Raw genomic sequence first — 23,994 nt, 5'->3', positions numbered from 1 at the left:
TGCCCCGTGGCACCCTGAATTGTAGGGATCTCACCCTATGGAGGCTGTGGGACATGCACGTGGGGGGGGCAGAGATGAGAGGCCTTGGGGAGTCTCTGGGGCAGTGAGGATGAGGGCCTGGGGAGGGCTGGCTGGGTCCTCCATCTTTGGGCAGAAACTCACCCCCCTCCCCTCCCACCACAAAAGCAGGAGAGAACTTGGTCTTTTCTTAGAACTTTTGTCATTATTTAATTATAATATAATAGAATAGGGTGAGGGGCTCTGAAGTGTTTGTGGAACGCAAGACAGGACATGGGCTCCCGAGTCCCTGACACCCAGGCAGCCGCGGACCGGGCTGCGCTGCAGCAGACCTGCCTGCTGGGCGAGGCCCCTTTAAATAGCACCGTGTGTGGTTGCCAACCAGAGGGAGATTCCCGGGGAGGGTCCCCAGGTCTGGCCTCTGAGGGGGTGACTCTAGCTCTGCCTGTTCTTTTCCTTGCTACCCCGCCACCTTGGGGCTGCTTGGTGGGTGGGGCCGTGCCTGGGGGTGGCCTGTGGGCCCCCACTCTGCCTTGCCAGGAGCTCCCTCCCAAGCCTGGAGGAGCACAAGGTCCCCACCCCCTGCGCGGAGCCCTCTGGGTGCACAAGGGGGCACGTCAGTGGGCCACTCCAAGGCAGAGTCTTCAACCAGGGTCCTTGTGATCCCGTGTCCTGGCAGCAGGCTCCCCTGGGAGGCGGTGGGGGGCCATGGAGATTCGGGCAGCCTGACCCTCTGGAGGCCACAGCACTAGACCAGCCCTCCCCCCCGGGGAGACACTGGTGGGAGGCCCAGTGCAGCACAACCAGAAAGTGACTGGCTCAGGCAGTTGGGCCTTCAGTCCTGGGTGGTCTCCTTTCCTGACCACAGCAGGCGACAGGGACACCTCCCACCCCCAGGTTGTACAAGAGGAGTTGAGCAGGGCTGGCGCAGGCAAGGCTGGTCACCATCACCGGGCTCAGTCCTGGGGCGACTCCCCACCTCCTCCCCACCGCACACTCTTTCAGGGAAGGCTCCCACCTGGGCTCCCAGTGGAGGGTCTGAGGGATGCAGGCCGCCCGAGGAAGCCGCTGGTCAGAGGGGCCAGGGGCAGGGTCCGTGTTCGGGGCTCAGAGGCTGGGGTCCCTGAGGGCTATTGGCTGAGGCCCTGCGGCCCGGGGATCCCGGCATGCTGGGGAAGACAATTGTGGCATACTCCGTCTGTTCAGGGATGCAGGGAGCGGGGGGCTCCGGCGTCTTCTCTCGCCACTGGAAGTCCAGCTCCCCATAGTCTACGGTGAACACAGGCGCTGCACAGGGGCCCTCCTTCTTTGGGGAGAGAAAGAGGGAGGTGTTAGTGGTCTGTGGTGGTGGACAGGCAGGTGCACGTGTGCCCACCAGGGGCCAGGGCAGGGCTTGGGCTCTCGGACCCTTGCTAGGCTCTGATGTCCCTGTGCTCAGATCCCGTGACAAGGCTGGAGACAGGTGTGCTCCTGAGCCTGTGGACCCCCATCCCCCGGGGCCACAAAGGGAAGGAACTCACCAGGGGCTCGTCCTCGCTCCCACAGGCACAGGTACCTACAGAGAAGCACATATGGAGTGAGGAGGCCCAGGACACCCCACGCTCCTGCAGGTGGTGGGGCTGGGGGCTTTGTAGCAGGGCCCTTCCTCCCCAGGGGCTCCCACGAGGGTGACCGAATGTCCTCTCCGCTGCCCGATGGTCTGGCTAACCCTACCCCCCATGCAAGGACCCCGTGTCCCTGATCATCAAGTGGAGAGCCACAGGTCCCATGTGGACCGGGAGTTGTGCTGGGTGGCGGCAATACAGGCCCTCTGGCTTCCAGTCCCCATACTCCTGCCACAGGAACCTGCCATCTCTGGCCACAAACCCCCCACGGGGAAACATGCAGGCACCAGCCCCCCGCGCACAGTGGACGCCTGATCAGCAACGCAGCAGCCAGTGTCTCTCCGTTGGAGACCACACAGCTTCAGGGGGCCTTGTCTGGGACCCCATGGGGCCTCCCATTCAGCCACATGATCCCTGGGGTGCCCCCTGGCCCAGGATACCAGGACCGGGCCTTCGAAGGAGCTGATCCCCAGGCTGGGTCCCCTCTGGGTGCCTCCTTCCAGCCCCAGACGTGGTCATCAGAGTGACTGAGTCCAAGCTGTCTAGGACAACCAGGAGGTCAGGATGTGTGCAGGGGGTGACTGGGGGGCTCACAGCAACCACCCTGGTGTCTGTGGTTGTCAAGGGCAGAGCCCAGCAGCTGTGAGAAATCCTTTCAGTGTCCTGTGGGCTGTGGTGTGGCCTGAGGTTTGGGAGGGCCCTGTGTTCCCAGCATAGATGGCTCAGCCTGGGGGTGGGGGCGGTTGCTTGCCTTTCTGTGTGACCGTGGCCACAACCCGCTCCACCCCACTCCCCTCAGACCCCTCCTTAGAGCAAGTGTATGGGAGAGGGGGGACCCCAGAACCTGGGAGGCCCACTTCAGCCCCAGCGCCTCCATGAGAAGTGCTCACTGTGGGTGGGGAGGGGTGGTTGTGGCTGGGGGGAGGGGCTTCAGGAGACTGGGGTAGTGACAACAGTGGGGCTTGGCGGGGCCTTACCTCGAGTGGCCCTGGGGAAGGCAGTGGCCAGGACCCAGGTCAGCAGCAGCAGGAGTAGGACCCCCACCAGCACACCTGTGATGCCAATGACCAACCCCTGTAACTGGCCAGGGAGTCTGGGTGGGGGACTGGGGCTCTCCGTGGGGGGCTCCAGGATTCTCTCTGGAAAGGCAAAATGAGAGAGATTCACAGAGGGGACTTAGTAATGGGGATTCAAGGAGGGGACTCAGGGAGGGGGACACAGGGAGGGGGCTTAGAGAACGGACTCAGGGAGGGGGTCGCAGGAGGGAAGCCAGGGCGGGGACTCAGGGCCCTCCCCTCCGCTCTCCATGTCCAAGGGTCCAGCCCCTGGTCTTGCACTAGCTAGTCTTGCCCCCGACCCTGCCCTGCCCACACCTCTGCTGAACCTGAGCTTTGCTGCATCCTGAGAGGTGCCAGCCACCTGCTGCCCTCCCTCAGGCTGTGCCCTCCCGCCAAGGGCAGAGGGTCTGGGGGTGTGTCCCATCCCAGAGGTTGATGGTTGATGCCGTTTGTCCCTGCGGGCCTGGGTGGACAGAGCTGCTCGTGGAGCCGGGGAGGCCCTGCCCACTGCACACCCCCATCTTGGGCTTGAGGCCGCACCCTTCACGGTGAGCTCCGCACGGGGGCTCTCGTTGATCTGCGTGTTGGGGGGCAGGTAGATGGCCCCGCACAGGTAGGTGCCGCTGTCATTAGGCCTGGCAGCTGCGATGCTCAGGTGGAAATCCCGGCCGCTGGGCAGCCGCGTGATGTGGAAGCGTCTGTCCGGGCCGGGCTGGACGTGGTCCTCCTGGAAGGCGACCAGCTTGTCTGTCTGGTTGCGGGGGCTCATACGGTACCAGTTGAGCACAAAGCTCTTGGGGACGCTGGAGAGGCTGCAGGTGAAGGTGGCGTTGTCCCCCTCGTGCACAGTGAGCTGTGCCGGGGAGAAGGTGAGGGGGCTCCAGGGCCTGTCGGGGGAATCTGTGGGGGAGGACCAGAAGCCAGTGAGGGAAGGGCGTGGGGACGGCGGCCCAGATCCTTCCCCCCAACTCCCCCAGCTACAGGGCCTCTGCCTCCAAGCCTTGCAACTTCTTGCACGCCCCCAGGGATGTGGTGCTCACGTCTCACCAGGCAACTCCATGGTGGGGTGGGGTTTGACGGTACTGGGACCCGAGGCCCGGGCTGTGTTCTGGCTCTGACCCCTAAATCTCCTATTTCTCCCCCAAACGGTGGGGTTTCAGGTCCTCCCTGCAGGCCTAACTGTCATGTTCCTAGCTCCACCATCCTGGGTCCCTGGCTCATCGTGCTAGCCTGGTCCTGTGTGCCCTGAGGGGGGCAGGGCCGGGCCAGGATGCTGGGCTGGCTGGTGGGGGCCTCCCTTGGAAAGCTCAGCATCCGGCAGGCTCAGGGTCCAGCCTTCGGCCCATTGCGGGACAAGCTCAGAGCTGGGATGGGGTCTGCCTTCTGCCTTCTGACATGACTCAGGGGACTGGAGTTCAGAGCAGCTGGGCCATTATCCCTGATATGGATAGAAATGGAGGCCCCTGATGGTCCTGGTCTCTAGCCCACACTCCTCTTGCAAGAACAGCTGATTGCCAGGCCCTGGCCCCGGGGATACTCCCACATCCTTGGAGGGGCTCACGCCTCCTTCCACCGGTGCCTGCCTCACCACCACATGCACACGTGTCTGCGTGAGTGTGCGTGACCATCCCCCCCCACACGTGGCAGAAGCCCCTCCTATCTGGCCCAGGCCACAGGACAGCAGCACCCCCCAGGGAGTCAAGGTGACACAGGAACAGGTCAGAGTCTCCCAGGGTCCCAGGGTAGGAGCCATGGCCAAGCCCATACGTGCTAAGCCTTCCATTCTCCGTAGCTGGCTCACCAGGGAGGCTGTGCTGTGATTCCTGATAGACACACGGGGACCAAGGCGCAGATGGAGGATGCGCCAGGTCTCAAGCTGCTCTGTCGGGACCCAGCTCCGGGTCTGCCTCTGGCTGCCCTGACCCCGGCCAGGGGACCTTGCCTGGAAGCCCGGGGCTCCTCCAGGCCACTGCCACACTGCTCTAGACCTTGGCTTCCTCACCCGGGAGGGAATACCCAGACCCAAGACGTGGTCCAGTGAGGTCATTTCCTGGCCCCCCTACACGTCCCATACCGCTCAGCTCCCAAACACTGCAAAGACGGGAGGCCCACTGCCCTGGGGGCTGGGCATCTGCCCATGGCCCCCAGCCCGGCTTTCCCAGAGGAGACCCCCCACCCACAGGGGACCATGCTAAACCCCTTTCCTATTTGTCATTGCGTGTCCCACCCACTCACAGCTGACCCACCACAGTGGGACCTCCCTGGCGGTCCTGACGCATGTCTTCGTTATCCGTGTATTTGAGAAGCTCACGCGTTTACAAAGAGAGCATCATGGGAGTAACCAGGCAATCGGGGTGTGGGGGTGCTGAAGTCGGCCGGGGCATTGCTGCCTTGGCCTGGGCTGCTGGGTCCGTGGGCCTTCCCCCACCCTCACTCTGCATGTCTCCTGCCCAGCCCCACGTGCCCCTGGTCCCACTGGAGATGTGCCTGCACCTGTCTCCTGACAAATGCCCACCAGGAACCCCCTCCCACTGAGGCCTCCAGACAGAATCTGGGCCTCTGAGGAGTAGCCCTTGGGGTTCCGCAAGGTGCATAGCATCCCCTCCCCTCCTGTAGAGCACCCGCCCCCGCCCTGGCAGGCCTCCCCCTGGGCTCCTGAGTGGACTCTGGATCAGACCCTCAACTACCCCACCCCTCACCCAAATTGGTGACCACTTGGGTCACTTGTCTGTTGGTTGGCTCTTTGCAGCACCTCTCGGGGAACCCGAACTTGGCAAGGAGGGCAGACTGGGTGGCCCTTAGCCCAGCCTCTGCCTCGGTCTCTATGTGGCAGCCTCCTGGTCCTGCTCAGGCTCTGCTGACTCCCAGGTCCCTCCTGGTGGCCCTTGAGACCCCATTCCCTTTGGTAGCACCATGGCTTCCTTGCTTTTCCTTGGACCCCTCTCCAGGGCACCCCCATCTCTGTGCCTGTTGTACCCCCACCCCCAGGGGTCTCACAGCATGGTCAGCGCCAGAGCCTGGATGCAGCAGCAGCCATGGGTCCGGCCTGAGACATGTCAGGGTGGTCTTCCCTGTGGGGAGTGTGGAAAGGGGCAGCCCTTCACCCTGTAGCTGCCCCAGAGCCCATTCTGACCAGGGAGTACCCACCTCCCCAAAGTCACAAGGTGCATGGCTGTTGAGGGCTCTGACGGTTTGGCTGGGGTGCAGGCCCACGGGGGGATCCCGGCTGGGTGCTCAGCAGCCTGTCCACATGGAGAAAGATGAGCTTCCTGGAACGGGGGCTCAGGGACACCTGAGGAAGCGGGCCGGTGGGGGCTGAAACCTCACTGGGGTGAGAGGGGGGCTCGGTGGGCACTGGGCTCGCTGCTTTCTGGGAGCAGGTGTGACGGCCAGATGGGACAGGGACCCTGTGTACACACACCTCTAAGTCAACCCAAACTTCCCCAGAGGAGCGCTGGTAGTAGAGCCCGACTAAGTACGGCCGTCCCTACAGTAGGAACACCTGTGAATCTTGTGTTGTTTGGCTTTAAACATTGAAGTGTCATCTACTTATTTCATATTTGATAATAAAATGTCGGTAAGGGGCCCCAGGGCCTTTCTTTGGGGAATGGGTCAAGGAGGGAGCGTGTGCGCAGGCGGGGAGATCTCAGGGTCGGGCCCAGCGTGGTGGGACGGGCTGCGTGGCAGGGGGCACAGCCACTGCTGTCCTGGAGGTCACAACTTTCTCATCTAGCACCCAGCAGCAGTTGATTTATGCAAGACCTGCCTATGGTACTGGAAGAGTCACCCGGTGAACGGTCAGCTCCTACAACCCCCATGAGTCTCTCACTCGGCAGGAGGGGGACAGGGTGCCTTCACTTCCTTGCCGTGGGGTCCCTGAACTTGCCGCATGAAGGATCAACACGTCCCTGAGGTCCCACACGTGTCCGATGCACCCAGATGACATGCACCTACCCACCCTGCTGGGACCCGTCAGGGGCACGTGGGGGTTCACGGCAGGGAAAACAAGCAAGTTTTTATTGGGGACTACACTAAACTCAAACCCTTCATACAGCAAAGGAAACCATCAACATGATGGAAAGGCAACCTACAGGACGGGAGGAAATACTTGTAAATCATTTATCTGATGAAGGGTTAATATCCAAAACACGTAAAGAACTCACATAACTCAATAGCAAAAATCCCCAAATAATCAGATTAAAGAATGCACAGAGGACCTAAATAGACAGTTGTCCAAAGGCGTCCAGAGGGCTGACAGACACCAGGAAAGACGCTCACCATCCCTCATCGTCAGGGAAATGCAAATGGAAACCACAATGAGATATCACTTCACACCTGTCAGGATGGCTAGACTCAACAAGATACGAAACAACGAGAAAAAGGCACCCTCGTGCGCTGTTGGTGGAGATGGGAGCTGGCACAGTCACCGCAGAGAACAGCGTGGAGGGTCCTTAGATACTTAATAGAGCTGCCCTAGGATCCAGCTACTGTACTACTGAGTATTTACCCAAAAAGAACAAAAACACAAATTAGAAAAAAGCCACATGCACTGCCATATGTCCTGCGGCATTATCTACAAGACCCACGGTACAAAAGCAGCCCGCGTGTCCATCCACAGATGAGTGGTTAAAAAGGTGTGGTGTGCGCACACAATGGGACATCACGTAGCCATAAGAATGAGATCTTGTCATTTGTGACAACATGGGTGGACAAGGAGGGCATTACGTTAAGTGAAATAAGTCAGTCACGGGCACCTGGGTGGCTCAGTGGGTTGGAGCCTCTGCCATTGGCTCAGATTGTGATCTCGGGCTCCTGGGATCAAGTCCCAAATAGCATTGGGGCTCTCTGCTCAGCAGGGAGCCTGCTTCCCCACCCCCACCCACCTGCCTCTATGCCTACTTGTTATCTCTGTCAAATAAATAAATAAAATCTTAAAAAAGAAAAAAAAGAAATAAGACAGTCAGAGAAAGATGAATACTGTGTGATCTCATTTATACGTGGAGACTAAAAAAAAAAAAAAAAAGAAAGAAAGAAAAAGAGAAAGAAAAAATTAAACAAAAACTTAGCTCCTGGATATAGGGAACAGATTAGCAGTCGTCTGAGGTGGGAGTGGGGTGTCAGTGGAAGGAATGAAGGGGTCAAGAGACACAAACTTGCAGTTATAAAATGAGTAAGTCCCGGGGATGGGATGTAAGTCATGGAGACGGTAGCTAATAATCCTTTCTCGCATGTTTCAAAGTACCTAAAAGAGTGAATACTGAAAGTTCTCCTTACAGATTTTGTGACTCTGTGTGATGACAAGTGTTAACTGGTTAAATTTTGTAATATGTACAAATAGTGAATCATTTCACTGTGCGCCTACAACTAATATAAATGTTCCTAATTCAGGCGCCTGGGTGGCTCAATTGCTTAAGCGTCTGCCTCCTGGGATCGAGCCCCATATCAGACTCCCTGCCCAGCAGGGAGTCTGCTTCTCCCTTTCCCTCTGCTGTTCCCCCTGCTTGTGCTCACTCTCTCTCTCTCTCAAATAAATATTTTTTTTGTTAAAGATTTTATTTATTTATTTGAGAGAGAGAAAGAGAGAGAGAGGGAGAGCACACAAATGAAGAGGGAGAGGGAGAAGCAGACTCCCCACTGAGCAGGGAACCTGATGTGGGGCTCGATCCCAGGACCTGAGATCATGACCTGAGCCAAAGGCAGATGTTCAACTGATTGAGCCACCCAGCCGCCCCAATAAATAAAATCTTTAAAAAATATATTCCTAATTCTAAGTCTTCCATATCTAAAATAAAATTGAGATCTGAGTTAAAAAAAAGAAAAAAGAAAAAAACCAACCAGAATGCCAGTGGTGGTGACAGAGAGAACTGGCGTTTGACCAGAGGCAGAAGAAACCAAGGACAGTGACATCCAGGGAGGTAGGCAGCCCTTGACTGGGCTCCCATCAGGGCAAGATAATCCAGCAAGAGGGAGCATCAGAACGAAGGGCCCGGGGGGAGAGCCCCTGGAGTGTTAGTAGAGAGGTCTGACCTCTGTGAGATGAGTGGAGCCGTGCCCCCCAATGCACCTGCTGGCACGGCCCTGAGCCTCAGCATGGCACATTGTGACCTTATTTGGAAATAGGGTAGGGGCGCTGGCTTGTGGGTAGAGCTTGCAACTCTCCACCTCAGGGTCGTGAGTTCAAGACCCATGTTGGGTACGGAGACTACTAAAAAAAAAAGGGTTATTGCAGACATAATTTCTTTTTTTTAATGGCTTTTTAAGAATTTTTTTAAAAAAGATTTTTATTTATTTATTTGACGGAGAGAGATCACAAGTAGGCAGAGAGGCAGGCAGAGAGAGAGGAGGAAGCGGGCTCCCTGCTGAGCAGAGAGCCTGATGCGGGGCTCAATCCCAGGACCCTGGGATCATGACCGGAGCCGAAGGCAGAGGCTTTAACCCACTGAGCCACCCAGGTGCCCCGCAGACATAATTTCTTAAGATAAGCTAGAACCTATGGGTTCCTAATGCAACATGGCTGGTGTCCTTACAAGAAGGGGAAAATTTGGACACCAGCGTACGAGGGGCGCGCCACATGACGCTGGAGCCAGATGGGCTATTGCATCCACAGGCTGAGGCCCCCAGGATTGCTGGCAAACATCAGGCGCTGGGGGAGCCTGGAAGGGAGCCTCCCTCACGGTCCCGGCGGGAATTGGCCCCATGCACACCTGGTCTCGGACTTCCCGCCTCCAGAAATGCCAGACTACAACCTCCAGGTGCTGAAGCCTCCAGGGGCTGGCTTTTTTCCCCAAAGCTCCAGCAAATCCATTCACAAAGGTGCCAATACAGCCAATCGGAAACTTGGAGTAACGGGTGTTCACTACTGCGTTCTTGTGACTTTTCTGTATGTTTCAGACATTTTTCAAAATTTTAAGTTGGAAAAATAACTAAAACAAATCTGCCTTCAAAAAAGAGATCATGGGCTATGCAGGCAGTTTTCAGAATTGACCTTTTTGAATTCTCAGCGCAAGGCAGACACTAGCGTCCCCAGCCGCAGGTAAGAATGCCGCTGCCCAGTGAGACGAGGTGACTTGCCAAAAAGGTCTCATCAACCATGCCTTCCTTTGAACTCAAGCCTGTCCTGTTCCAAAGCTGTACTCTTCCTTACTCTCATTCACTAGGATCTGGGCCAGCCAGCTACTGAGTTTGGGATATTCCATTAAATGGAAGAAAAACACGTACGTAAGGAGGTATGGGGGGGTGGGGAGACATCCATGAGAATGATCCAAATAATAAGGGCAATAAATTAGGAAAGCAAAGAGATAGCACTCAAATGTCCCCGCAGCCAGGAGCGCCCAAGTCTGGTGGAAGGGGAAGAGGGTGACCCGACATATGATGTTGGCAATGTGGTGTGCTCAGGGTTGAGATGGGGAAAATGAGCCCCAAGCTGGTGCCTTTGACTCTGGACAGCGGCTGCAGTATCTCATTCTCACCTTACGCTGCTTGGGGAAGGGGTCCTGGGAGGTTGTGGGCCTCCAGGGCTGAGCCAAGGCCCACATTTATGCCTCCGTTCCCCCTCCTGGGGTGATACTCACACCTCTGCCTCTGTGCCTGGGCTCCTCCGCAAGGCCCCCCAACGGGGCACCTTTGGCCACATGCCCTTGGGCCTCTGACCTCAGCTCTGAGTTTCCTCCGCTAATCTTGAGAGTGGCCTACATGTCTTCCTGGAGAGACAGGCTGGGCTGGGGAGGAAACATAGGGCGGCTGGCACCCCACCATTGCCCAGCAGGCCCTGGAGGTGCACCAAGACTCCAGGATGGGCAGTCCCAGTGGGACCTCGTCGTGGTCCTTCTGGGGGCCATGCCACCTCCCAGCCCAATGAGGTCCAGAGGAAAGACCCTGCACCCATCCAAAGGATCCACCTTCCTCAATGTTCCCATCTGTGCAGTAGCCAAGGACAAGGGCAGCTGGGCCCCTCTCCCCGACCAATGGACTTCGACCGGGGTCCCCAGTGGTAGATAATCTGTGCAAGGGGGGTAAGGGCCAGGCCCCCTTGCCGGAACCTGCCGTGGATGATCGCAGCCATACCCAGACCCTATACACACAAGAGTCTCATCCAGAGACCTAGGCCCACAGCAGGTGGGCTGCAGAAGTGGACGGTCTCCACTTGAATGGTTACTCTTCTGATATAATTAGAGAAATGTCTCTTGGCCATCTGCCTGGGACCTCACAGAGAGTCAGTCCCCTGGGCCGCTGGTCCCAATCCCTGGAAAATATGGGTCATCTGGGCTGAGGTTTGGCGCTCTGGTCAGCCCTTATCCTACAGAGGGGCAAGCCTGTCCCACAGGACCCTGAGGAACAGCTGGGATGTTCTTGCCTGCTCATAGGTGAGGGCTGGACTCACCGCCAAGTGAGGTGGGCAGGCAAGAAGCTGGAGCCCAGAGATGCACTTCACCCACCCAAAGTCACACAGCACCCTACCAGGGGCAGTGCTGGGCCTATGAGGCCAGATCCCAGCACAGCCCCCTCCCTGTCTGTCTGCCAGGGACCAAGAGCCAGAGGTCTTTCCCTGAGACCTGATCCCGTGCCACCCGGCCCTGACCCACATACCTAGGAGCCGTCCTGGCCACCAGCCCAGCTGCAACACGGCCCAGACGAGCGGCCAGGGCGCCCGTGGGGTCCCCATGCCCAGAGCGCAGCCAGCCTCGTTTGCCAGTCTCCTCCTCCACGGCTCTGGCAGAGGTGTGAGCGGAAAGGAAACTGTCCCGGGTCAGGACGGAGCGACACGCCCCAGCCCCACCCCCTCTTCCTCCTCCTCTTCCTCCACGTGGGTGGAAATAGGAGGGGAGCCCGAGAGAGACTGGGGACTGAGGGAGAGAAAGATGGGGGAGACAGAGTAGGGGACCGAGAAGGGGGATGGGTGAGAGAAAGAAGTACAGAGGGTGGGGGGAGGGGTGGGGAAGAGTGAAGCACAGGCGGATGGGGGGGGGCACCCAGCTGCCCCTCTTCCCCTGTGGGGGTCTCTCCACCTGAGCAATTTGTCATTTGGTGTGGCTTCTTGCCCCTTCTGCTGAGGCTTGTGAGGGATACTGGACTCTCTGTTCTCCCCTCCCCCACCCATTCTGCCCTATGCAGGTGGACTGTGCATTCAGGCCCCTGGGGCTGCGGTAAGGGCTGGGCTCAAGCCCATGCCCACTTTGTCTTCCATGCCCACCTTGTCTTCTCTTGAAGGCTTGAACCAACCACACTCTGCAAGTGCTGGAGATGGTGGGGCCAGGGCCACTGCCAAGGGTGTGCCCCTCCCCTGAGGGCTGCAAGGCCATGCTGGGGCAGCTGAGGGTCTGCCTAAGCCCCAGACTGGGTCCAGGACGCAGCTGAGGGGCTGCCTGAGCCCCAGGCTGGGTCCGGGAAGGGCATTTCTGGTAGGCCTACCTGAGACCCCCTCTCCTCCTGTCCTGTCCCAGGCCTTGGAATGCCCTGGCCCTGGGTGGGGGGAAGGGGCTCCTGCAGGAAGCTGGCACCCCCAGGCCCCAAACTTCAGGGTGCCACCTGCCGGTGTCCTGAGGACGTCCCGTGTTGGGGGCTTAACCTTCAGCGTTTGGGCTGCTCAGCGCAGCCTGGGGACAGGGGCGGTTGGGGGCGGTCGTGGGCCGGGGTCTCCAGGCTCATCTGGGCGGGGAGGGGGCGGCGCGGGCTGGGTCGTGGGCCTGGGGTCTCCAGGGCGCCGGCCGCATGCAGCCACACGTCTGGCCATGGCGGGTTTGCTGAAAGCGGTTGGTGATGAATGGAAAGCGCGAGAGGAAACTGCTGACAGCGGCAGCCCCAGGCTGGGTGCGTGGGTCTCACAGCCCGAGCAGCAGCCCGACAGCTGGCGCCTCCCCGGCCCCGTTCACCTCGGGCTCGGCTGCCAAGGGAAAACATTAAAGACAACTGAAACGATGGAAAAAGAGCATCAAAGATGGTGTCTGCAAGCGAAGGCGAGCAGAGGAAGCTTCGGTGGTGAGCGCAGGGCCACTCCCCGAGCCCCGCGTGGGCGGCGGGGGGCGGGGCACTAGGCTGCGAGGCCTCGGATTGCTGGGGGGTGGGTGGGCCCTCCGGACAGGTGTCTCCTGGTCCACCAGCCCTCGGGGCTTCCCCTTGGGCTCCGGACTGGGGATGTGCGGTCAGGTGGGATTCGGGGCTGCCAGGCCCGGCAAGTCTCGGGCCCTGTGGGCACAGGGGGGACTTGCATTTTCGAGCCCCAGGCTCTATGCTGGGAGACATGCCTCCCTGCATGAGGGGTGTGTGCTGGGATTCCAGGCGACTACAGAGCCACCCCCCACCCTCCACCCCCCAGCCACCCCAGCTGTGATTCCATCTGCAAGAGCTTGAATGCGTGTCTGCCTGTCCTGAGTCGGGATGCACTGTGCCCCTCCCCCAACACCCGCTGTGTCCTCCTTTCTCCTCCATCCCGCTGAACTCCCTTGGGGTGAGGGGCTGTGGGAACGGCCCACTCAAAAGGTTGGAAGGGGCATTTGCGACCTGGAGGGTTGGGTCAACAGGACGATTTGGAGTCACAGGAGGGCACAGAGACCCTGCAGGCAGGAAGGGGAGGGGTACACAGACTGGAGGAACCTCACACTCCACACTAGGGTGGGCAGGCGAAGCGGGTGATGGGATCAGAGCCTGGGAAGGAAGCTGGGACAGGTGGGGGAGGGGGCAGGGGTCCCAGGGACTGCTGGGGTGCTGTACTCCCAAAGGGAGCTTTCTACCACTTGTCAGCACACTTTCCCCCAAAGACATATTCTTCCTGTTACACAGTGTCCCTGTCATACTCACTGTCCCTGTCACACACACCGTCCCCCCAAGACATACTGTCCCCACTGCATACTGTTCAAACCACACGTTGTCCCCATCATACCGTCCTCATCACACACAGTGTCCCTGTCACACAGTGTCCCCATCATACTGTCCCCATCACACACACCATCCCCCCAAGACATACTGTCCCCACTGCATACTGTTCAAACCACATGTTGTCCCCATCATACTCACCATCCTCATCACACACAGTGTCCCTGTCACACAGTGTCCCCATCATACTGTCCCCATCACACACACCATCTCTCCAAGACATACTGTCCCCACTGCATACTGTTCAAAGCACACACGTCCCTGTCATACTCACTGTCCCCATCACATACAGTGCCCCGGTCACACAGTGTCCCCGTCACACTGTCCTTGTCACACACTGTCTCCTTCCCTCATCATCTTAGGGATAGGACAGGCTCCCTGGCTGGAGAGAAGGGCAAGATCAGGGTCCTTTGTGTCCCTCCCTGTGTCCCCCACAGGCTGGCGTTCTCCTCCCTGCCCTGTGTCATGGTTTCACCCCTTTGGGTTTGGGGGGTCCCAGCTGAGGTTACAGCTGGGGTTGCCCGTCCCTGTCTCCACTTACAAGTAGGCACCAGGGACAACCCAGGAGCCCCATTCAAATGATAGTTGATGAAGAAAGATGTGTGTGGTCAGTGAGGTAACTAGGTTCCCTCGTAGTCTCGGAAACAGCCGAGAGCCGGCCCCTCACACGTGGCTCAGGCTCTCTCGGTAACACATTGCACAACCGGCAGTGGTGTGACAACCAGGATGCTGACACGGGGACCATGCCCTGAGCACAGTCAGTTCCCATGTGTGGTTCTCGTGTGCATGTCTTGTGGCCCTGGGACCACCCTGCACCCCCACACACAGGAGTCACCACACCCTCGTGCCTGTTCCTCCTTCTAGTCACCACCGGCTTTCACATCTGCTCCATGTCAGCCTGGGGGTGATCCAGCATGTGGCCTGTGGGGTGGGGTGGGGCACGATCTGTCCACGTCCCTGTGTGGCTGGTGGGCTCCTTCTTGTATCTGCCCAGAGTTCTGCAGTGGGCCGAGCGCAGGCGGGCTGGTCCCGGCTGAGGCCTGCGCTGGGGCTGATCGGTGCAGGGAGTCTGGGATCTACAGCCTCCGCCGTCCCGCGAGGGCCTCCTGTCCCACGTGCTCCCTGCCACATGCCCGTTGTCCTGTGGTCCTGCCTAGGCCGTGTGTGCTCCCTGGGGAAGCTCCCCTGTCCCCACCCCGCTCCGCCCCCCCGCCCCCCCATGTGCTTCTCACAGGACTAACACATGGCCCTGAGGGTGGGGGTTGTTGGCAAGGTGGGTGCTGCCATCTCCCCTGAAGCAGGAGGGTCTGGTTGTGGGGGGTGGGAGAAGCTTCCTGCCTGGGGCCCTCCCACCCTCCCCATCAGAGAAGAGGAGTCTAGTTTCCAAGGTGCCAGCCCAGCTGTGACGCCAGGCAGGGGTGTGCGGGCGGGCAGGCAGGCGGGCGGGCGGAACCTGAGCCAGAACGATGGAAAGTGGGGGAGACGGGGATCTCCCCGCGCTTTCCCGAGGCAGCAGCCCGGTCACAGGGAAGTTTCCATTTATGGTAAAGCACAGGAAACAGAAGGATCATCCTGAAAATGCTTCTGAGCGGCTGGGCGGTGATGTCACCCCGGCCTGGATGGAGCTGTGGCCCCGGGAGGCAGCAGCAGGTTCGCAGTATTTCTGAGGTTGGAACAGGAAATGGTTAATAGTGTTTGCAAATAAAAACTTTTTGTTCTATCCTGTTTTTGAAGCATTTCCCAGAAGTTAAAAAAGAGCACCCAAGTTATTTGCCCAATTTAAAAACCCAATTTTAAAAAATGTGAACAAAACATGACACCATTTATTATAGACAAGAACCGAGATGGTCGGGGTATCTGTTTGCTAAGATGACAAGTTACAGATTTCCTGCTCCCCTTTCTTTGTCAACTTTCGAGAACACTGCTTTTTAACGTGAACTTACTTGCAGCTTAAATTTCCACGTGTGTTTGTGTGTGTATGTGGCTGCATTTTGTGTGGGGTGCGTGTGCATGGGTACGTGTGTGTGTGTCCGTGTGTCTGCGCTCGCACGTGTGTGTTGTGAGACGCGTGCTGCGTGTGTCCTCTGTGTGTCCGCCACTTGGACTCCCAGCTTGCTGGTCCCCCCAGCTGGCACAGGGGCAGCCCCCTGCGGGCCATGACTCCAGGCACTTGCCAGCTACCTGCCCTCTGGGACCTCCGCTCTGCTCCAGTGGATGTGGGTGAGGAGGGAGCCTGCCCTGCCCCACACTTACCTGCTGATTTCAGTGGAGCCGTGAAATCCGGCTGTGCACCTGTGTGGAAAACTGAACTGTCAGACCAAGCTATTCTTGCCGGTTATGTTTTATTCTCAGTCTCTGTGGCTCTCATGGGTCCCCACCGGGGCTTGGTATACGTGACTGGCCCCTGGCAGGGCAGCAGTCGGTGGACACCAGGGCAAGGAACTTTGCGGGGTGGGGAGTGGGTGAGAAGGGCTTGTGGGAGCAGAACACTGGATGCTGGACATGGGGCTTCAAGGGACAGATGCTGCCATCCTAGCCACGGACTCCATGGCCCCCGCCCGTAGCCCAGAGACACGCACCTTGCCTGCTTGCAGGACTGGGCCTGGGGTCTGCCCAAGTGGCCTGTGTCCCTGGAACCGAGGTTTGGGGGAAGGCAGGGGTGAGCCCAGCATGATTATTTCCACCTGATTTTCTCTTCTTGCCTGTCTGTCTCTCTCAACTTCTCTCCTTCCAGACACACAAGGTGGGGTCCAATCAGCTAGGTGACCTAGAGCTGGACCCTGCGATACCCTCCTCTCCCAGCCTGGCTTCCAGCTCTGACTCATTGGCTATGCTGTCCTGTCCCAAAGCTGGCATTTATCTGGTCCAGCATGGCATGGAGAGGTTTTGGGGGGACCTGCCCAGGCCACGCCCAGGCCAAGAGGGAGACAGAGGCTCTGAGCATCATCACCTGCAGGAGACTGTCCTCATGGCTCATCAGGGCTGCCAGAAGATTTGCTTTCAAATGCTCCACCTAGAGGTCCCCCAGTGGTGAGGGCTGAGCCCTGCCTTCTAACCATCTTCTCTAAAAACTGAACTCAAGAAGCTAAGTGCCAGGCAGGGGAGTGTGAGCCAAAAGGAGTGTCCATGGTGGGTGGGCAGGCAGACAAGAAAGTGCTGTCTCCATCAGGTGGGGCGGCAGCAAGGGCAGTTGGCCTTAGCACCGCTCTCCATCCCCAGCCCGGCCCATTCTGGAGTCATCGATGCATCGGGAGGCTGGTCGCAGAGTGGTGGGCAGACGGCGGAGGGCAGACGGCGGAGGGGCTGCTAGCCAGCCTCATTCCTAGAGTCCATGCTTGGAGGGACCTGTGTCCATGCAGGTGGACCCCACACAGCAGGCCAGCTTCGGGGTCACGCATAGCCCTCAGGTGTTGGCCGAACACTGTGCCGTATTCTGCCTTGTCCATCACCGTCTGGTGAAGAAGCCAACCGACTTGTTAGTTGGTGTGTGAGTAGCTTTTGCAGAGAGCTTGGTTTGTGGGTTTGGGGGGGACAGATAAATGGGCATATGGGAAGAGGCACATGGAGGCTGGCTTCCCTGGGGTCTGTCCCCTATGCCTTTCGAGCGATCTTCTGGGAAAGGTATAAGGAAGTTCCTGAATCAAAGCTTATTTTTGGATGGTGGTCAGTCCTGATACCAAGACTTCCCTAAACTCAGAGGCAGGTTGTGGTTTCTGGAGCAGAGAAGGCTGTGGGGTGGGCTGTGCAGATGGGCCTGGAGCATGGGGTGGAACATGGGGTGGAGCACAGGCTCCCACACCCAGCAGGTTGTGCAGGGTCCAGAGAGGCCAGGTGGAGAGGAAAAGCCCTGTGGGGACCTCTGCAGACCATGCTCCAGCTGTCTCCTGGGACCACTGCTACCCACGTGACCAGGTCCACATGCTTGCTCGCCTATACACAATGGCCCTAGACCAGCCAGAAAACCCAGAGCACGAGGTCTTACTTACCATGAGAGCAGGATCTGGGTATTTACCTCTCTCTTGAACAACAAATCTGGAAGTAGGTGATCCTGAAGTAGTACAGGGATTCCAGCTGTCATCAAGGTTGCAAAGTCTTGACTTTCTGCTTCTTCCGCATGTAGCTTCTAACTGCAAGTTCACCTCATGGTCCAAGGGGGCTGCAGGAGTGCCAGACATCATGTCTGCATCAACGAGCAGACGTGGGGGAGAGTGCAGGGGCGGGGGTTTTCCCAGCCAGCTGGTCCTGCAGGATGGAGCCTTCCCAGGAGCACATCCCAATCATTTCCTCTCCTACCCCGTGATCTCACTTTGCTGCAAGGCAGACAGATGGCGCATAGCTGAGACAGCCAAGAAGTTTCGGAAATGCAAAATGTGAAAGGGCCATCCACTCACTTGCCAGGATCAGCTGCGGACGGGACAAAGATGAGCAGAGAATTCGTCAGCCGTTGAGAGAGGAGAAGAATCGCTCTGCACACAGGTCAGAGAGGCTGTCATGGAGGCACAAAGGGTGAGCGAAAGGTTTAGGGAGCCACAGGGGTGAGGCATTTGCTCTACCCTTGGGAGGAGTGGGCTTACGTCCCACTCTGGAGCTTCTGGGGCCACCAAAAAAGCAGCAGGACTGGGTGCAGCATTCGCAGACCTAGAGGGGTGGGAATAGAAAGATGAAACTGTGACCCCAGCAGGAGGCATGGGAACAGGGACAGGGCCCGGGGGGTGGGCAGGAGGAAAGACCCAGGGAGCCCAGGTCCTGGGAGGGGTGGAAGCCTGAGGCCTGAGGACGGTTTTCCAGCGGGTGCCACAAGCCTCATGTGGGGCACACGGCAGCGTGGCTGCGTGCACAAGAGGGGGGTGGTCGCTGTGATGCTTCTGTGAGCCAGGGGAGGGCGGGGACCCAGACCCACACACACAAAATATGTCCTGCACGATTCCATTTACATAAAGCCCAAGGTGGTGAAGGGGAACGTCTCCAGTCGTGGATCTGGAAGGGGTCCTGGCCAGGCTGGAGGGGCCTCTGCAGGGGAGGAGCCTACGGAGTAGGTGGGGGGCTGCCCTTCAGGTGCACAACTAGTCTTTACAAAACTGTGACGCTCTGCATTATGTTTTAGCCGTTGTTTATGCAAACGTTCTATGTTTCTGGCCAATATAAAGTTTGAAAAAAAAAAAACCCATAGGAGAATTTGCAAGGATACACACTCAGTGCATGTCCTCCTGGCCTCGTTTCTGATGGCGAAGGAGCACTGAGCAGTCGGGGACCGAGGCGGCTGGATGGACGGAGACATTTGCACGCAGATGAGTGGGCAGCACTGTCCATGACAGGTCGTGGGCCGAAGAGGCCAGGGTGCACCAGCACACGTTCAGGGTGACTTCTTGCTTGAGGAGAAGACATACTGGTGTACGTGTGTGTATGTACCTGGGCCATGTACGGACATCAGCCCACCATGACGATTTTGTGCAGATTTATTTTCTATTGCATATTTTCCTTTGGATATATCTGTTTGTTTCTCATTTTTCCTAAAATGAAAATATATTGCTTGCGTAATAAAAAATATTCAAGGGGATAAGAAGGAAAGGCCTGTTTCTCATGTCTTGGAGACGAACCCTGTTGCCATGGAGACTGGATGGTTGTCAAGGCCGCGATTGGCTGGTGAGGGTGCGGGATGCAGGATCCCGGGCTTCCTGGGAGCTGGGGCTGGCGCAGCTGTCAGTCCGCACTGCGGAGCCCGGTGCCAGCATGGACGGGGTGGACGTGTGGGCCAGCACCCTGGCCCAGCTGATGGCCAAGAGGAAACCCCAGGACACCTGGGAGCTGGTTCCTGAGGAGAACCTGGCATCCGGGCACGTGGAGGGCGGTGGTTTCCAGTACCGGCTGAGGGGGCTTTCCAGGTGCGCGGCGGTGGGCAGGGGCCTTGATGGGTCACTGGGAGGGGAGGGGCTGATGCTGCTTAACCCCCAGCTCGGTCGGCCTTGAGTCTGGAGGCTGGGCTGCCGCCGACCAGCCCTCATGGTCCAGGAGGGGTCAAACACCCAGCCAGCTCTTGGCCCCCAGTAGGTAGGTGGGCTGGGGAAGTGAGGGGCTGGGAGCCACCTCTGTTCAGTCCCTCAGTGCTGGCCACCCCAGTGGGGGCCCTGGGGAAGTGGGGGCGGGGCAGATGCTGGGGTGTGACTTGGCCACCCTGGCGTGAGAGCCTTGTTTGCTTGAGGCAGCATCTTCTGGTTTCCATGGCAGCAGAGCCAGCCAGAGCCGGGTAGGGGCAGGTGCCTGTGCTCAAGCCCAGCCTGCAGAGGGGCCTGAGGAGGGGGTGCTGAGTCGTGCCCAAAGGGGCACAGGCCCAGAGAGGGGGAGCTGTGTCTGGACTAGGTTGCGGGCCAGGCAGGGGCCTGGCTGAGAGCCCCAGTGTTGTGGGGGTCCTTGGGTGAGACCTGTTCCTCACTGTCATGGTGACAACAGTGGGGACGGGCCAGGCCTACAGGGACCCCACCCAGCCAGGCATCCCTGGCCCTCCAGGCAGGGAGGGGGGCCAGTGGGGGGATGGAGCCTCATGGACAGGTCACTGTGGGGACCCCGGGCAGCCACATTTTGACACAGATGCCACAACTCCTGGTGTCTGAAACCCCTGGGGTGGGGTGTCCAATGGGAGGCTGGGTTCCCCGGGTATTAGGAGAATCAGCAGCCCCCCCCCGCCCCCGTCTGAGAAGCACCTTTTCCCACAGCCAAGCCGGAGCTGCCTTCGGTGGTAGAGGAGGGTCACAAACACCATTCCCTCGCCTTTCAGCTTTCCTACAGAAAGACCAGGGAGCAGGTTGGGTGGGGCACAAGGGACCGTGCCACGTTCTGCAACACGGCAGCCGCTGGGCACAGGTGGCCTTCGGTTACACTGAAATGAAGCTGAAAGTTCAGCTCCCCAGGGCGCTCGCCGAGCCCAGCCCCACCTGTGGCTGTGGGCTGCAGGCTGGGCGCGCGCAGATGGAGCCTGCCCTCTCCGTCACAGAAAGTTCCATGGGATGGCACTGCCTGCGAGATGCTGGGCGGGCTTCCGGTGTGCATGTGGTTGCTCATCCGTGACCTAAGGGTCTTGGAGAAGGGGCCCACCTCCTGGCCCTGGGGCATATGACCACAGAGACCCCAGACTGGTGCCTTCTTCAGCCCCAGGGTGCATGGCAGTCTTGCTCATAGGTTTGGAGCCAGAGCAGACCTGCCCAAGGGGCTCGCTTGCCATCGTCCTGGGAGCCCCCAGCCCTCCTGGCTCTCCCCGACCTTCAGTGTCCCGAGATTCCCCTGCCTATGCTAGCTCACCTTTTCTCCGTGGGGGTGGGGCTCTTCCTCCAGGGCCTCCCCTCATTTCTCTGCTCAGCATGGAGACACCTTCTGCCCCCCTCACAGGACCCACAGGACTGTTTGTCCGCAGGGCAGTGAAGCCCGAGCCACAACACAAAAGGGCAGCACGAGGCAGCAGCAGGGGAGTGACCTCCCACAGGGGTCAGGCCAGTCTTTGCCATCCAGCCGGCTTTTGGTATGAAACTCATAGAAAGGGATTTACTTTTCAGCTTTCCTGATGACATGCTGCAGGCGAGGGTTGTGCACCTGTGGGAGGGGTCTCGGGTGAAGGAGCTCCTGCTGGGCCAGCCCCCAAGCTGGCCAGGGGAAAGGGCCGTCCCTGCTAGTCTGCTCATGGCTGCCTCTGTCCTCCCCACCCCCAGGCTCCAGTGTGGCCGCTGCCAGTGGGGCTGGTCCTCAGCCCACGTGCACATCCTCTTCCAGGCGTGCTTGGACGAGGACAGCCGCCTGGGGCTGGTGAAGATGCGCATCTGGGGCCAGCAGTGCCGGCTCTGCCCACCGGGCACTGGGGGTGATTGCCAGGTGAGCCTTCTGAACGTGCGGCTCTTTCTCAACAAGCTGGTCCCGGTCATCCTGCAGAAGTGCTATGGGGAGAGCCTCAGCTCCGACCAGTGCCCCGAGATCTGCTTTGGGGAGCGCTGCGAGGCCTGCGATCTGGGCGTCTGCTTCTTCCAGAAGCCTCCAGATCCAGCCTGGGGGCCTGAGGTCGGGAGCACCCCCACCATCAAGGGCAGGTACACCTTGTACGGAGAGGATGATGTGGCCACCCCTGCTGCCGGCAAGCAGCTGCTCACCCTTGGCAGCGGGCCCGTGGTCGACCGTGCCAGGGGCTACACCCCCAACTCCATCACCATCCCGCTGTCGGTGTCCGACTTCATCAGGAACCCGATTTCTGAGAGCAGCAACTTCTTCAGCCAAGATGATGACATCGTCACCGTCCCCTTCTCCCTTGTGCATGTGCATAGGGACCAGGGGAATGTCGGCCCCAGCTCGGGCTACCCCCCAGCGGCCGACCCCCACGCACCACTTATCATCGCCAAGGGCTCCATCTACTTGCCCACCAGGTCCATGGCCATGCCCAAGCGCAGAGGCCTCCTGGTGAATATCAAATGCCCCATCTTCCATGGCAGAGGCCTCCTTATCAGCAGCATCAAGCCTTTCCAGCTGAAAGGCTTCATCTTCAAAGGCCAGGGCTCCATCTCCAGCCCCATCGACCCTGAGAAGGGCCTGGGCTCCGTCCCCAGTGCTGCTGGAAATGACCCCCCACCGGTGTCCTATATCATTGGCCTCACGGATGATGGAGAGGGCTCTGTCACCTTCCCCTCGTCTCTGGCAGACCTCATCAGAGACAACTCCATCCCTGGCATTGACGGCTGCGTCACCTTCCCCTTCATCTTTACGGATGAAGACAAAGGCAAGAATGCTCCTGCCAATACTCCCCAAGGCAAGGAGGAGGGCGGTGGTGACGGCCCTGTCCCTGCGGGCCAGGATCCTCTCCCAGGCACCCATGCCCGTAGACCTGTCACCATCAGCGAGGGCTCCATCAGCATCCCCTTCTCCGTCTTCAACCTCATAAGACACAAGGGCCCTGGCTCCATCGCCAGTGGCCGCCGGAGCAGTGGCCTGGCCATGCATGGCTATGACAGGAAGATGATGCAGCCGAGGGCCAGGCTCAGCGGGTCCGGCTCCGATCCCGGCTGGGAAGAGGACTTCTGCTGGGATGACGAGTGCTGCGCGCCACGTTTCGACCCCTATGAAGAAGTGTGGATCTGGGTGTCCATGACTGTCTGTGTCCTCTGGATCATGTACCTGTACAAGTTCAGCCCCTGATGGCCACCGCAAACCTGATGCTGCCTGCCGGGGTCTCCCCTTCCCCCTCAGCCGCAGAGCAGCGGGATCCTCTGCCCCTGCCCGCAACCCCAGGGCCCCCAACCCATCCCTATCCGCCCTCCCCGAGCGGAGCCTGGGCCCACAGCCTTTTCCTGCACCCCTGCTTTTGTGTGTCTAGTCTCCTGATGGGAGTCGTGGCTTCATGGACGTCCACACTGTGATTATCTGCCAAGCTGCCCACCTGGGGTCCAAGCGTGTGTCTGTGTGAGTGTTATGGTCCAATAAAATAAAAGTTAAAAGGAGAAAAACAACAGTGTGCCTGTGCTGTGAGGAAGCTGGCCGCCAGGAGAAGGTTTTTAGGTGGGAGGGCGTGCTGGGCACATCACTGTCCCCTGTCGGCCCCTGAGGGGAGTGGGTCACATGCACTTCTTCCCCTGACAGCTTCTGGATTCCTGGCCAGGGATGACGGGACAGGACATCCAGGCCAGCCTCCCCTTCAGCAGTGTTCCTGTGGGCATCCATGGGATTTTCCTGGGTGCACCCTGGGGAATGATTAAAGCCCCCCGTGAGCCTGGGCTGGTGACCACCCAGCATGCATCTTTCCCGAAGCTGTTCCCTGAACCGTGGCCAAGAAGACATATCCCACCCAGAGGGCAGGGGACGAGACACAGCCCTGCCAGCCCTAGGGACCCTGGACCCCTCCAGCACTGGTGCGGTTTGAGAAGGGCTGTCCATGCCAGAAGTCAGAGCCCTCCTGTCCATCAGTCACTCTGGATTTCCACCTTCAAAGGCCAGAGAGCCCACTTCCACAGGGTGGGGGTTGGGCTGCATGGCTTCCAGCAAGGTGGGTCAGTGGGCACAACAATGTCAGGTCGCCACACTCTCTTCCCCTATGCCTGACCTGGCCCCCAGCACCCCAGGTAGGTGGGGCCGGGTCTGGAGGGACCCCAGGGTCAGACAAGAGGGTCTGGGGAAGCCTTGCCTTGTGGGGAGGGGTGAGTGTATGGAGACCTCTGTCCAAGGCTCTCTGTCCAGCTGCCCTGAGCCTGACCTGGATCCTGCTGAGGGAGGCAGGGAAGACCTAAATCCAGACTCTCCATGTCCCTGTCTACACCAGGTGGGACTCTCACTGTAAGGCCAGGACCCACCACCTACCTTCAGGGTCCTGTCTACACCAGGTGAGAACCCTCTGTCCTCGAGCAGGTAGCATCTTCCCACCATGGGTGTCCTGTCCACACTTGGGGTGAAGACTGAATTGGGTGGCTGCGTAGAGGTGTGTC

General features: G+C 59.1%; 2 protein-coding genes across 3 annotated transcripts; one reads left to right on the top strand and one right to left on the bottom strand.

The window, feature by feature from the left end:
- Positions 1-201: 201 nt before the first annotated feature.
- PDCD1 (programmed cell death 1) lies at positions 202-11,417 on the bottom strand. 2 transcript variants are annotated; one of them, XM_059167387.1, is made up of 5 exons: positions 11,267-11,417; positions 3,221-3,580; positions 2,600-2,761; positions 1,539-1,573; positions 202-1,324 (listed from the first exon to the last, which is right to left on the bottom strand). In XM_059167387.1, exons 1-5 carry the CDS (start codon positions 11,340-11,342, stop codon positions 1,091-1,093), a joined length of 867 nt encoding a protein of 288 aa, XP_059023370.1. In that variant the 5' UTR covers positions 11,343-11,417; the 3' UTR covers positions 202-1,090. The 2 variants fall into 2 exon arrangements, with proteins under 2 accessions (XP_059023370.1, XP_059023371.1); XM_059167388.1 differs by having other exon boundaries at positions 202-1,321.
- Positions 11,418-19,232: 7,815 nt separating this feature from the next.
- Positions 19,233-22,818, top strand: RTP5 (receptor transporter protein 5 (putative)). The gene is made up of 2 exons (XM_059167385.1): positions 19,233-19,431; positions 21,247-22,818. Exons 1-2 carry the CDS (start codon positions 19,280-19,282, stop codon positions 22,712-22,714), a joined length of 1,620 nt encoding a protein of 539 aa, XP_059023368.1. The 5' UTR covers positions 19,233-19,279; the 3' UTR covers positions 22,715-22,818.
- Positions 22,819-23,994: the final 1,176 nt, after the last annotated feature.

Source organism: Mustela lutreola, chromosome 3 (assembly GCF_030435805.1).
Source record: "Mustela lutreola isolate mMusLut2 chromosome 3, mMusLut2.pri, whole genome shotgun sequence".
In the NCBI taxonomy this organism is placed as follows: domain Eukaryota; kingdom Metazoa; phylum Chordata; class Mammalia; order Carnivora; family Mustelidae; genus Mustela; species Mustela lutreola.
Note: the sequence above shows the minus strand (reverse complement) of the source record. Positions and strands in the feature narration are given on the sequence as shown.

Excerpts from the sequence above, each read along its gene's own strand:
- PDCD1 (XM_059167387.1), bottom strand. The coding sequence starts at position 11,342 with ATGGGGACCCCACGGGCGCCCTGGCCGCTCGTCTGGGCCGTGTTGCAG. Across the intron at positions 2,762-3,220 it reads TGCGGAGCTCACCGTGAAGG|AGAGAATCCTGGAGCCCCCC; the intron begins GTGCGGCCTCAA and ends TTGCCTTTCCAG. Across the intron at positions 1,325-1,538 it reads GGAGCGAGGACGAGCCCCTG|AAGGAGGGCCCCTGTGCAGC; the intron begins GTGAGTTCCTTC and ends CTCTCCCCAAAG.
- RTP5 (XM_059167385.1), top strand. The coding sequence starts at position 19,280 with ATGGACGGGGTGGACGTGTGGGCCAGCACCCTGGCCCAGCTGATGGCC. Across the intron at positions 19,432-21,246 it reads CGGCTGAGGGGGCTTTCCAG|GCTCCAGTGTGGCCGCTGCC; the intron begins GTGCGCGGCGGT and ends CCCCACCCCCAG.